At 39.4% G+C, this 14,556-nt stretch overlaps 1 protein-coding gene across 1 annotated transcript in view; it reads left to right on the plus strand.

The window, feature by feature from the left end:
- Positions 1–3,399: 3,399 nt before the first annotated feature.
- AMD1 (adenosylmethionine decarboxylase 1) overlaps positions 3,400–14,556 on the plus strand; it is a 33,769-nt gene continuing 22,612 nt past the window's right edge. Inside the window, exons 1-3 of the mRNA XM_070733351.1 lie at positions 3,400–4,023; positions 11,156–11,242; positions 13,903–14,029. Coding sequence (XP_070589452.1) covers positions 3,890–4,023; positions 11,156–11,242; positions 13,903–14,029 — 348 coding nt within the window. The 5' untranslated portion in view covers positions 3,400–3,889. The remainder of the gene's footprint in view (positions 4,024–11,155; positions 11,243–13,902; positions 14,030–14,556) is intronic.

The following is a 14,556-nucleotide window of genomic DNA, read 5'->3' on the forward strand; positions in this document are numbered from 1 at the left end:
GTGATAGAGAATGAATGCCTTTGTGCATTCAATCCTCACTATGTTAAAATTAATAATAGTAATAGTAATAATAATAATAATAATAATAATAATAATAATTTATTAGATTTGTATGCCACCCCTCTCTAAAGACTCGGGGCGGCTCACGACAATAATAAAACAGTGTGACAATGTAAACAAATCTAATATTAAAAAAGCATCTAAAAACCCATCATTTAAAAACCATGCAACACACGCATTCCATACATAAAACTATAAAAAGCCTTTGGGAGATGTCTCAATTTCCCCATGCCTGGTGATATAGATGGGTCTTAAGTAGTTTGCGAAAGACAAGGAGGGTGGGGGCAGTTCTGATCTCTGGAGGGAGTTGATTCCAGAGGGCTGGGGCTGCCACAAAGAAGGCTCTTCCCCTGGGGCCCGCCAGACAACATTGTTGAGTTGACGGGACCCGGAGAAGGCCAACTCTGTGGGACCTCATTGGCCGCTGGGATTCGTGCGGCAGAAGACAGTTCCGGAGGAGAAGAAAATTGGTCTTCCTTCTCTTAGTTTTCAACTAGATGCTGTTTAATTGCATCAACTACCTCATCAGTTAGCAATTTGAAAGTTGTTGGTAAACAGGTAATTGGCCTATAGTTGCCTAGTGCTGGATCTTTTATTAGGTAAGTTTTGCCAGCTGTTAACCAATATTTGATTTAATCTCCTTGCAATATTGTTAAACAGCTTGGCAATGAGTGGATGTAGATCACTCAGCCAAAAAACATTAATGATAATGATTATTAAGTTATTACTACGGTTCATTGCATGGTTAGCCATATGTTCAGACTGGATTTGATATTTTTATCTACCTATCAAATCCTTCCCGAGGACATGGACTAGGCAGATTTTGATGTTTAATGGCATTAAAAATGTCATTGCAGGATGTAAGAAGTTTGAAGTAAAGGTGTGTTTTGCAACTGATTGGAACGTTTTCTCATTTTATTTCATTTTGTTTGTTCTAGTAAAGATATCCCATTATGTTTTTAAGGGATTAATTAAGCTGTAATTGATTTTATAATTATTGAAATAATTACATTATGAAAGTATATTCCTCTGCTCAGTTTTATGAATTATCCCAATAAATTTGCAGTAACAATTAGTTAGATTCCTCAGTTCTTATTTTTGGTTACAAGTTTATTTCTTTGTCTCTCCACTTTTTTAATAACATGAAAATGTTTAATAACATTTGTAGCATACAAACAAAAGCTAATTGTTTAGATTTGTGCCTCTGTAGAGTATTTTCCCAGCATAGACCCATGCATCTACTTTGTGGGAGGAGATACAAAAGTTTCTGATACTGGATTAATTGCACTTAATTTTGACCAGAGATCTTTCTTACACAATTATTTCAACATACTTTCAACATATATATATGTTACTATGAAAAATTTTAACAAGATATTGTATGCTTACTTTTCTATTTTATAGAACTGTTAATATGAGTACTGTATACATATTTGGCGGCTTCATGTTCCATCTTGTGCTGCATAAATGTGATTGTCTCGTGATACTTAATAATTCCCCTACCTATAATGATAGTTTACAAATTATGTACAGACTCAGTGATTTATGACGAAAAATAAACAAATAATTCATACCTGTTAGAATCTTAAATACACTTATTAAGGAATAAGCATTTCCAGCTATAGGACTACAGTACAAGTAAACATAAAATGTACTGTATTGCATAACCAATGGGCTTTTTGAGACTATTTAAAATGTTAGCAAGATTATACACTACAGGACTATTTACTGCTGGTGGAATTATAGTGATTTTGATAGTACCATTGGTAGATTGTCTGGTTCAGGGGTCCCCAACCTTTTGGACTCAGGGACCACCAAATTCATAATTTAAAATCCCACGGGCCCTAATTCATAATTTTAAATCCCGTAGACCACTAATATGCATTTTTTTAAAAAAGATAAATCAATTTGTAAAACAATAATCAGAAAACTTCAATTTTATTAATATGAAATGCACCAACATAACAAAATCATAAATTATTTGATCACAACAAAATATTTAAAGGTTATTTAATTTTAACAAAATTATTAAAAGTAGTGTAATTATTACAAAATAATTGAAGCTTATTTGATGGTGGCTTGCTTGTTGGGAAAGTCAGTCCCATATTTCAGAGCTCTAGCTGTAGTCTCTTCCTTCCCCTCTCCTCTCCTTCCCCCCTTTCCTTTCCTCTTCTTTCCTCTCCTTTTCTCGCCTCTTCTACATTTCCTTCTTTCCTTATCTTTCCTCTTCTTCCCTTCCTTTCCTCTTCTTTCCTTCTCTTTCTTTTCCTCTTCTTCCTTTCCTCACCTCTTCTTTCCTTCCTTTCCTCTTCTTCCTTTCCTTCTTTCCTTATCTTTCTTTTCCTCTTCTTCCTTTCCTTTCCTTTCCTCCCCCCCTTCCTTCTTCCTGGACTGGATTAACTGCTCCAGGGGCCAAGATTTTTCCAGGGGCCACCAAAAGTTTCTCGTGGACCACCAGTAGTCCACGGGTCACAGGTTGGTGACCTTTAGTCTAGTTAATCTGGTTAAAAGATGGAAGAATTCTTAAGCAGTCGTGTCAACCTAAGCAGTTTATTTTTTAATTATCTCATATTCCTTATTTCAAAAAAGCAGCTCAGTGTCTTACAAAATATAAAACTATAGTCACCATAAAGAAACGAATATCCGAAAAGCAGAAGTAAGAGGGTTTTTTTATAAAAACCCTCAAAAGCAAAACTAGCAGGAAATATTTTGGTTTAAAAAGGACAGAAGGCATTTTAACCCTGAAGCTCCCCCGTGCACTGCTTCCAGTGGCCTACGCAGCCAGATTCAATGTTTCTTTACTCAGAAGTCTCTAGGAAATTTTATATACAAATGCACTGTTCCATCAGTCAACATTAACTCTTTATTTATTAGAAATAATTATTTCTCAAACGCGTACACATCTCACTTTCCTCATCCACTGTGACTGGATTTCAGAACCCCCCAGCAACAATCGTGATTTTGAGGAAAAGTAAAATTTCAACCAGCACTTTCGCTTCCTTCAGAAACAGATCTGTTGAGCATTGTGTTACCCTTGCACATGCACTCGCTGTTCTTTTTTTTTAATTTAAAAAGAATAATATAACTACTCCCTGCCCGATTATTTTGTCGCTTGCTCGTTTCAAGCATGTGTCAGCCGGGCCCATCTACAGCGCACCTCGGCGGAGACCGCACGAACTGGAACAGCCAACAAGCTGGGACGAGCTCCCAGTGCCCTGTACAGACAGCTCAAACGCCCTATCAGAGAAGGGAGCGGGCGGGCCCAGCGAGCGGTAACCCAATAGCAGCAGACCCCCCGTACCTGTGCGGTTATAAAAACTCTGCGCGGCTCCCCTCGCTTCGCTTCCACAGTATGGCCGGCGACATTAGCTAGCGCTCGCTCAATGCTCTTCTCTGTAACGGGAACACACGGAATACAAGGAACCGAACCGCACCGCATCGCCTGCACGCTTGCCTACTCCGCACTTCTCGCCTTCCATCTCCCTCCTTTCCCCTTCCCCTCCCCCCCAAAAGGATCCTTTCAACAACCCGCCACCCTTCTCTGCAACCGCTCGTCGATATATATTTTATATATGAGCGCGCGCGCACACACACACGCAATTTTATCTTCTAACTTAAATATTAAGATTACTGCCCCATCCGAGGTAAAACCTGCTTGGGACGGGCTGAGACCCCCGAGAAGGCGCCGCGGCCCTGCCTAAGAAGCAACAGTCCTATCAGCTGTAGCTGGTTGTAGGTGAGGAGGGCGGCGGCGGCGACAGCAGCAGCAGATTTTTAGTTGGGGGGGTCGTTTTAATTTCTGTGGTTGGTTTTGCGGAGTTGTCTCACCATGATGGAGGAGAACGGTGCACACTTCTTCGAAGGGACCGAGAAGCTACTGGAGGTGTGGTTCGCCTGGCAACAGCCCTCGCCGCAGGAGCCGCACCAGAGTAATGGCTCCGGCGACCTCCGCACCATCCCCAGGTGAGTTAGGAGCCGGTTGGGGAAACCAGGAGGGTGGAAGAAGAACATGGAGTAGGAGGTGGGGGGGGGGGGGTTTAGCCGGGCGAGTGCGGGAATTATGCCCGGCTGGTGGCGCGCATGCCCTGGTGGAGAGCAGCCGTCACGCCGCACCGCTGGGCGGGAAGCGAGCGAGGCTAATGGCCGGGGAAAAGGGGGGCGGGCATGGCGGCTGCTCCATTCAGGACGGCGTGACGCTGCGCGAGGCGAGGGAGGGACTGCTCCGAAGGGAGGGGGAGGGACTTTCACCGGGACGGCCTCGTGCGCGGGAGTGGGGGGGGGGGAGGAGGAGAGCGCGAGCCGGCCCCTTCAAATAACGGCCGCCAACGTTCCTCGGGCGCGTGCAAGGCCCGGCCTCTGCGTGCGGCGGCGGCTGATGCTGGCAAAGGCCTTTTAAGTCGCGTCCACCCTCACCTCCCCCCGTAGGCCGGCACTCTGAGGGGAAAACTTAAAACAGGAGAGCAGTTCACGTCGGGAAGGGCGGAGTTGTGACCTTGCTAGGGCGGGACGTGACCTTTTTCGTGGCTGTCCTTTTAAATTTTTTAAAGCAGGCCTCAGAAATTGGCGCTCGTCGCCTCTCTCTACTCCCCCCCCCGAATATATTCATTTACAATGCACGGCGGGTGGCTTTCACGAGTTTGTCGCCTTATGCATTTGCCTTTGGCGCTGCTTGACCACTGAGTTTGAACACGAGTTCTTGTCTTACGCGGAATTGGGGGGGGGGCAGTTATTTGATCCTGCAGGAAAGTCGAGGGGCCACCGGGATTCTCACAGTGTTTGATATGAACCGGACTGCTTGTTGGTAGAAGAACTCCCCGAACCCTACTAAGTTAGCCATCGCAAGTGGGGCGGGCAGGGCATCTGCACCAGCGTGTTTTTTTAAAATAGTGGATGAGGTGTGCTTGGTTTGCAGACTTGTAAAGAGACTGGGACTATTCGTGGTTTTTTGTTTGAAACTGACTGCAGTTTAATTTGTCTGATTCTTGACCGCACAGTTTCCTTTTGTCAAAGTGTTGAGGCAAGCAGAGAAGTTTCTTCTGCCTTTTCAGGTCTCTTCCATGATGATGATGATGATGATAATAATAATAATAATAATAATAATAATAATAATAATAATAATGGCTGTTGAGGAAGCTGGCAAGCATGTTTTTGTAGAAATCATAGAATTTTCACCCTATAGGGTTAGCAAGAGCATGGCTAGTAGTGGGAGGTTTTACGCATGCATTTATTTGCCTTTCTGAAAATCAAGCAATGCAATGGGACAGACAGAAGCCCCCTCCCCTTTAACTTAATTTGCAACCTTTTTTTAAAAAAAAAGGCTTCAATCTCAAACTGCAGATGAAAAAAAGACTTGGTTAATGAGATCAAGAATTACTTTTTAGTGTTACTTTAAGGGGTTGGGTCTGGGACTGTCATCTAGTGGGCATTTCAGGAATGTAGAGGAGGCGCCAACTCAGTAGTTATGGGGGAAGGGTTGCGTTCTCTACAGCCTTAAATGCACACTAATAGTACTAGTATTTTGCTTGCACTGCACGTAGAAAATAATAGCTTGAATCTGCTTCAGTAGAATTTAGACATTTGAAAATTACAATGCCTGCTCTGTGCATGTTTGAATGAGCTACATTTAGCAGAGAATAATTAAAGGTAAAAGGAATAATGTACCCTTTTCTGTGTACGTTTATTCTCATTTTCCTCTAATGTATTGCTAATGTGCTAAGAACATGAACAAATAATGTATCATTTGGATAAGAAGAAAAAATTGTAAAAATAGGTAACTATTCTCAGTTTTATGTAATTTTATGCATGTAATCTTTGTTAGCAAAGAGTAGTGAACTGCAGGAGTTACTCTGCCAATAAATTACATTTGTGGAGTGCTCACAATAATTAGTGCACTTTAACTTCAGGGTTTTTTCTGAAAATAAATATCAATTTGAAAGGCCATGTCAAATCTCATTGGATAAGAATTACATTATGAATCAGTTTGCCTACTGTGCAAAAATATAAACAGTAATAATTGAGTTTGTGTATTTCTGACTTCAAACTACATTATGCCTATATATATCTCAAATATATAGTAGTATAATTTTGTTTTATACGACAGTTCTATATTGTTTGAATTTATCTACTACAGATTTAATGGTTTTGTAATATATTTTGTGCCGATCAATTTTTAACTAAATTGGTTGCTTCACCTGATATGACAAACTGGCTTATGATTGTACTGTTCATTTTGTAAGTATGTCAACATCTCCTCATAGTTTCAATAATACCACAAATGCTACTATAAGAATTACTTAAATTTATGATGGTTCATAGACCCAAATTACATAATAGAAATTATATAATGTAAAATACACTGTAGCATATATAATAATAGTATGTACTTGTGTTTAGACTACTATCATCAATACATGACTTCTGTATCTTTTTGACTTACTTAGCAAGAGTTTCCGTGGAATTTATTATATACCAAAAGATGCTGTACATAGAATTTGTTTCTCCAATTTGGAAATGGGCAAAGAAGATGCCTTAAAAGCTCATTACACATGTCTTAGTAAAAATTACAGTAAAACAAAGCATGGCCCTATAATTCAATACTGTACTGTACTCCCATCTTTATAAGGACAGAGCTTTCCATCATGTGGAATTTAGCAGTATTTACTCTCCAACATTGCTTACAATAAGATATTAAACTCTGATAGTGTGAAGGCCTTTTGAAGCACCTTGATTCAAACATAATACTAGCTTGAAATAAAATTTCGTTTGACCCAAGTGAGCTCTGATCATGTTAACTAGTTGGGTAGTTAATGTCTGCAAGCAAATAACCAAGCTCAGAGATCACAAAGACTCAATACAGTATCTCATATCCTTTTTTTTAAAACATTCATTGCCTGATCTTATCTACGGACATCCACTCCTCTCTGGAACTAAGAACATTTTATTTTGTATAAATCATACAAACTTTGGCTAATTTGCATAAATTGATTTACTACATTCAGTATTGTAGTACTTGTATATGCTTCCAAACCTCTGTGGGCTTAAAACTGAGGAAAGGAAAATATGACATTCAATAAATCGAGATAATACTAAGATAAATAAAAAATAAAAAATAACATTTTTGCTTTCTCTATTTTGAATCAATGCAGGAGAGAGCCATTTTGATATCCATTGTGATATTATTCCACAGGACTGGCACTATTACTAATAAGGTTAGAATAATCAGTCTTATAGATACCCAAATGCCAAGCCATAAAAAGATTTGCAGGTCAAAATCAACATTTTAAATCATATCCAGAAATCAATTGAGAACCTGCCCAAGGCTCATGGCATTTGGCACCTGCAGATGTAACCTGTTGAAATTATCCTGAAATGTATCTGATATGTGAATGGCAAGAAATACTTCAAAACAAAAATGTTCTGTGTACTTCAGTCCTGAATTACTCAGTCCTTTTTTGAGACAGGCTGCAACCATAAAATTGTTTCCACTGAGTATAATAATAAAAAACACCCCTCTCATAATGTTATGAACATCCAATCTTGGTTAGACATAATGTATACATATTTCTGTATATGTACCTATGGCTCTCCAGGATGGCACATGATTAATTGGAAGCAGTGAAATGGCTATGATTTCATATTTCTAGGCAGTTTGATACTAATCCAGTAGTTTCCACATAATACATTGTGTCCCCCCTTTTTTTTTAAAGCTTGGTGCGATTATAAATTGCCAACTGTGAGAAATTAGATGTTATCCCTATCTCTATTATTTCCTGAGAAAACTTAAGCATGAGATCTTGTTTTGCAAGACTCAACTGTTGAAGCAAGAATGTGTTTCAGCAGTCAGTTTTGAAAAAACAGCTCTCCTGTAAGATCGTAGTGACTGAAGCTATTGAGTCATCCAAAATTATGTAGATCTTTAAGCAGTACTGTAACTCCTGCCAAGAAACTATTGATAGGGATGCCATTTTCTATGAATTGGTCATTATTTAGAAGAGGAGCATAAGGGTGTGCAAAACATTTCATGCACAGACCAAATACAAATAATGAAAGTATTCTGCGATTCAGTTCTGCCAAACTGTGATGAACGTTAAGCCACAATATACCAGTATTTGTTTGGTATATTAAGCAAAATACATTTTCTAGTTTGTGCACGCCTCTAGTAGAGTGATACAGGAAAGAAATATACAGGGCTGTGCAATTAGGTTTGTAGTCTTTGGTATAAGAGAACTCTGTTGCTTTTCTGGGTACAACCACTAGGACTAGGAAGTATAGATGTGTTCTGTATGGCTTAATCCTATAAAATCAATCAAAGGATTAGTATTCTGTCTGACAACTTAGTTTATCCTCAGCTCTATCTTAAGATAATAACAAGTATTTGGTTTGCTGTGAAGTATAACAGGCTTGGCATATGTGCATGGAATGGTTGCTGGGGATTTGAAAAAATTCATGAGAATTATATAAGGGTTTTTTCACCTAATTCTGAGGAAATAAACATTATTCTAGGTTGTGTATTTTTATTTATATCCTTTTATTAATTTTATATGTAACTCCAGTACCTAGTACCCTTTCCTCTTCCTATTTTCCCCACAGTTGGTTGGCAGAGAAAGAGTGACTGTTCCAGAGATAGTTTGAGCAATATGGTCTAACTAGTTCAATGTCACAATATACTTGATCAAATGTTCAAATTCAAGAGTGTAATATGTGGTTAACTGAACACTATAATGTCTTTATATTTTATAGTCTATATAACATCTATATAACTTTTAAATTTAAATAAACTACACAATTTTCTCCTTTGAAGTCATGAACTGTGGTGGTGACATCAAACTTTACAACATAGTTTAGATCAGGGGTCCCCAACCTTTTGGACCTTAGGGACCACAAAGGCCATAATTTTAAATCCCACAGACCACCAAATCCATAATTTTAAAAGCCATGGACCCTAAATCAAAACTTTAAGTCCCGCATACCACTAATATGCATTTTAAAAAAGATAAATCAATTTGTAAAATAATTATCATTGAACTTCCATTTTATTAATATGAAATGCACCTATTTAGTATAACAAAATTATAAATGCTTATTTAATTATAAGAAAATCATAAACGTTATTTAACCATAACAAAATCTTTAAAGGTTGTTTTAATGTAACAAAATTATTAAAGTTAGTGTAATTATTACAAAATAATTCAAGCTTATTTGATGGGGGCTTGCTGATGTTGAGAAAGTTAGTCCCATATTCCAGAGCTGTAGTTGTAGACCCTCCCCTCCTCCTCTCTCCCTTTCCTCTTCTTCTTTTCCTTTACTTCTCTTTCCTCTCCTTCTGTCTTCTACATTGCCTTTCTTTTTTTCCTTTCCTCTTCTTACTTTACTTCTTTCCTCTTCTTTCTTTCCTTTCCTATCTTCTTTCTTTCCTTTCCTCTTCTATCTTCTTTCTTTCCTTTCCTTTCCTCTTTCTTTCTTTCCTCTCCATTCATTTTCTCTTCTTCCTTTCCTTTCCGTACCTTCCCTTCTCTTTCCTTTTCCTGCATCCAGGTGGAGGAACTGCAATGGGCCAGTCTTCTCAGTGTGACTACTACAGTTCTGGAATATGGGACTGGCCATGGTGCAGCTAGGAATCTCTGATGCCGCACCACAGCTGAGAGAAGCATATCAGCTGACCTCCATAAGAGACGAGAGTTTGTTCAGCACCCTGCAAGCACTCGTCTCTTGAAGAGTCCGGACAAAGTGCTTTTCTCAGCTGTAATACAGCATCAGCATTTGAAGCAGTGCGGGAAACTTCAGCCAGGCTCCTTGAGAAACAACTGTTTCCAGGGAGCTCCTCTCAGCTGTAGTGCGGCATCCGCCCCGACTCTGCAGAGAGGGGCGGCATACAAATCTAATAAATAATAAATCAATCAATCAATCAGCATTTGAAGTAGCCTGGGAAACATCAGTCGGGCTCCTTGAGAGATGAATGTTTGCTCAGCTCCCTGCAAAAGCTTGTCTTGGGGAGCGCAGCCAAAGTGCTTGTTTCAGTTCTAGTGCGGGATCAGCATTTGAAGCGGCATGGAAAACTTTGGCTGGGCTGCTCGAGAGATGACTGTTTGTAGGGGGCCGAGCAGACTTGTCTCTCGAGGAGCCTAGGCAAACTGCTTCTCTCAGCTGTAGTGTGGCATCAGGGATTTCCAGCCCCACCATGGCTGGTCCCATTTTCCAGAGCTGTAGTAGTCACACTCAGAGGACTAGCCTGTTGTAGCTCCTCCACCTGGAGGCACTGTCCATTGTGGATGCTAGCTCAGTCTCCTGAAAACTTGTCTTTCAAGCGCTCAGTGAAGCAATGTAGGAAACTCTCAGGCCTCCCACCCAGGCTTCGCAGAAGGAGAGATGTAGGCCTGAAAGGCAGCTGAACCTTTCCCCCTACTCCCAGGCAGCCGTTTGACTGAGCATGACAAGTGTGCGCTCGGCCTTAAGAGTGGGGGCTGGCATATGGCCATGGTGATGTTGGGTGGTGCAACTTTGTGTTTCTCTGGGTAGACTGGATTAATAGCTCTCAGCCATATCCAGCTCAGGAACCAAGATTTCTCCACAGACCACCAAAATTTTCTTGTGGACCACTAGTTGGTGACCTGTGGTTTAGATTGACTAGGAGTGTCTAAAGCTTTGACACTTGTATACTAGTATCACAGGGCATTGGACAGGATCAAAACTAGCCATGAAATTTGGTGGTTAGGAAATATGGAATATTTCAACATGCCAATTTCAGGAGAATAAAATGGTTTCCAAGAAGTTGGTAATATAAATAGCCAAGAATCCATAAAATTCAACTAACTTTACAAATTCAAATAGTAATTTCTGACTTTCCGCTATGTGGTCATTGTTGGTATATTTTTATGTCATTCTTAAGCATAAGTTTTTTAATAACTAATAATGAGGTTGATAATTATATTATTTGATTAAACTACATTATAGATATCATACAATAGTTAGCATATTCTGTTAAGTTTCCTCTTTTGATATTGAAATATAGATTGATCTTTTGTGATAGTACATTGTGTCTTCTTAGTTTGAAAAATGAAATTCACTTAATATCTCCTTTATTGTATTTCTTTTGCAGGTTTGAGTGGGACAAACTTCTGGAGAATGTGCATTGTTTGATCATAAGTGTGACAAAAACTGACAAGCAGGAAGCTTATGTACTCAGGTAAGTAAATAAAATTCCTGTACACAATGCATGCTCTTCTTTATAATGTATTATAGTTTTACATAAATATTAATTTAAAGTGATGTTGCAATGTAGAAGTAATTGTCAATTTAACAACCATTCATTTAGTGAGTGCTTGAAGTTACAATGGCACTGAGTTGCTCAGTTAGCCTTCCTGACTAACTGGCTAGGATGTGATTGATCCCATTGTGTTAATTAATGCTTCCATATTGATGGGAAGTGTTCCCCTGCCTCAAGCAGGTAGTTATAAAAATGCAGTGGTACCTCAAGATACGAACCCCTCGTCTTACGAACAACTCGTGATACGAACCCGGGGTTCAGAAAAATTTTGCCTCTTCTTACGAACTTTTTTCGAGTTACGAACCGGCGTTCGGAGACTGCTGGGAAGCGGCGCGGCTGTTTTAAAAGGTGACAGCCGGGCGGCGGGGCTTCCCAGAAGCCTCCCGAACGCCGGTTCGTAACTCGAACAAAGTTCGTAAGAAGAGGCAAAATTTTTCTGAACCCCGGGTTCGGTTCGGGAGGTTGCTGGGAAGCACCCCAGCCCGGCTGTCACCTTTTAAAACAGCCGCGCCGCTTCCCAGCTGTCTCCCGAAGCCGAACGCAGAAGTTCGGCTTTGGCGTTCGGCTTCAGGAGACAGCTGGGAAGCGGCGCGGCTGTTTTAAAAGGTCGCAGCCGGCCTGGGGGGCTTCCCAGCACCCCCCCAAACTCCGAACCCGGGTTCGGGGGGGGGTGCTGGGAAGCCCCCCAGGCCGGCTGTCACCTTTTAAAACAGCCGCGCCGCTTCCCAGCAGTCGCCGAAAGCCGTTTTTTTGCGGGGGGGTTTTGGTTGCACGGATTAATTGACTTTACATTGTTTCCTATGGGAAACAATGTTTCGTCTTATGAACCTTTCGTCATACGAACCTCCTCCTTGCACCAATTAAGTTCGTATCATGAGGTATTAGTGTACTATTGAACAGATCATAGCATAGTATGCTATGCAGTTTTAAGGAAACTGAATTTTTCCATTTATGGAGAAAGTGTCTGAAATGGAGTAACACTACAGCTTCTGACATATCTGATTAATACTGTTCACACCCATTTTAAACAGCTTTGGCAAGGATATAAAGAGATTAAGATTGTTGCTTTAAAAGATAACCCACGGTAGAATTGGAAATGGATATAGGTTATTGGACAGGGAAGTATGGCCTAAGTACTTTACCTAGATTTCTGTGCAATATCTAGTAAAATTTAACACTATCTCAACTTTTTGATTGTAATGTGTCTTGGGGACCCCCAGCCCTTGTGCCCAGAGAATATTAAAAATGTGTGGGAACTACTAACCAGTGTACAGTGTCCCACAGCTTTTCATTTTGTCTCACAAAATCTACATAATTGAGATAAGCGGGACTCGGAGAGATTTAAAGTAGGACTCTTGACTTTATCATCCATTTTTAAGTAACAATACTGTTATATCCTGAATGAATTCAGTAGTGACCTAGTCCTAGATGAACAATTCAATGAGCTTAAATATAAACAGTGTTGAATCATTGGATTCAATTCTCCAGTCCTTGAGGACTGAGGTTCAATCTATTCTGGAGAAGTTTGGTGACAGTGAAAGATCTGTGCTAGTTAGCAGTATATTTTAAGGGATTTGCACGGAGTTTTTAAATTCTATATGGTTATATGACTTCTTATTTTAGAAGTTGCTTTTTCATTGTTAGATACTTGTCTGACAAGTAAGAGTTACAGAATATGCCCTTTTGAAACTATTCCACTATTGGAGGCTTACTTATTTGGCAGAAAGAAAAAGTCATTCTATGCATAGCTCCCAGACTATAGTAAAACCTCATTTTACAGACATTTTTATAGAGTTTTTATGTCAAGGCTTTATTAAAATATTAATATATCAAATTAACATTTGTATTTAAATTATAATCAGTATTAAATACTCATTATAAAATTAAATGTTAATATATCATATTACGTATTAAATATTTTGAAAGAATACTAACAGCACTGTAAGTGCAACATACCCACATCTCAATCATCACCGGCTCAAGGTTGACTCAGCCTTCCATCCTTCCGAGGTGGGTAAAATGAGGACCAGGATTGTGGGGGCAATAACCTAGCTCTGTTAAAATTTCCTTTAATACACTATGATATATTTCCTTACCTCAGAATTAGATAAGAGTCTAGTCAGAGTTGCCCATTTGGGTGTGGAAGGGTCAAAAGAGACAAATGCTGAAAGCAATATCACTGTAGCATAATGCATGTTGGACTTTTAAAAAATATTTAAAAGCAGGCAGTTTGTATCAGAACAGCATTGTGCTACTTTTGTTATTTTGATGAAAGCATCAAAGCCTGGAGCAATTACTTACTCTAGAAAAAAAAGGAAAGAAATGTTTCGTGTTGCACCTTTTATACAAAGAATAGTTTTATTAATAGATTTAAATCAAATCTACTTGCTCAATATATGAGATGAGCCTTTTCATACCTACAGAATTCTCAAAGGAACAGAGATATGTATTGATTGAGCCGAGATTTTTGTGTTTCTAATTCCTAAACACTTAAAGAAGTTTTAAGGGACTCCTATCAAATAGATTTGTAATTTACAAATTCATACCAAACTTATTAATTATGTCTTTGTATTTTTCAGTGAGAGTAGCATGTTTGTCTCCAAGAGACGTTTCATTTTGAAGACATGTGGTACCACCCTCTTACTGCAGGCACTGGTTCCCCTATTAGAGCTTGCTAGAGAGTACTGTGGGTTTGACTCAATTCAGGTAAGACAATAAAATAAAATCCTGATACAACTTCAAAGTTGTTAAATATCAAATATATATATATATATATATATATATATATATATATATATATATATATATATTCGTAGATTTTCACGGGTACAGGTATGACGGTCTTGGTATGTTCGGGTTTCTTCCCGTGTAGGATTTGGAAATTTCTGGCGACGTTTCGACGAGGTCTCACTCGTCATCTTCAGGCTGGTGTTTCTGTCCTTGTTCTCAGGCGAACACTGCAGCTCAGGTCTCGCAGTGTTCGCCTGAGAAGAAGGACAGAAACACCAGCCTGAAGATGACGAGTGAGACCTCGTCGAAACGTCGCCAGAACACACACCTTTTTTGGTATATATTTACAAAATATATGAGTAGTAAATGCTGAGCATCTAATAATAATTTATTGAACAATATGTAAGAGACGTTTTTCAGATTAATTCCGCTAATAATATTTCTGGAATTTTCATATCTCATTCATACTCAGTCTTTCTTGTACTACATATTATCTTGTCTCC

This window comes from Erythrolamprus reginae, chromosome 1 (assembly GCF_031021105.1).
Source record: "Erythrolamprus reginae isolate rEryReg1 chromosome 1, rEryReg1.hap1, whole genome shotgun sequence".
Taxonomy (NCBI): domain Eukaryota; kingdom Metazoa; phylum Chordata; class Lepidosauria; order Squamata; family Dipsadidae; genus Erythrolamprus; species Erythrolamprus reginae.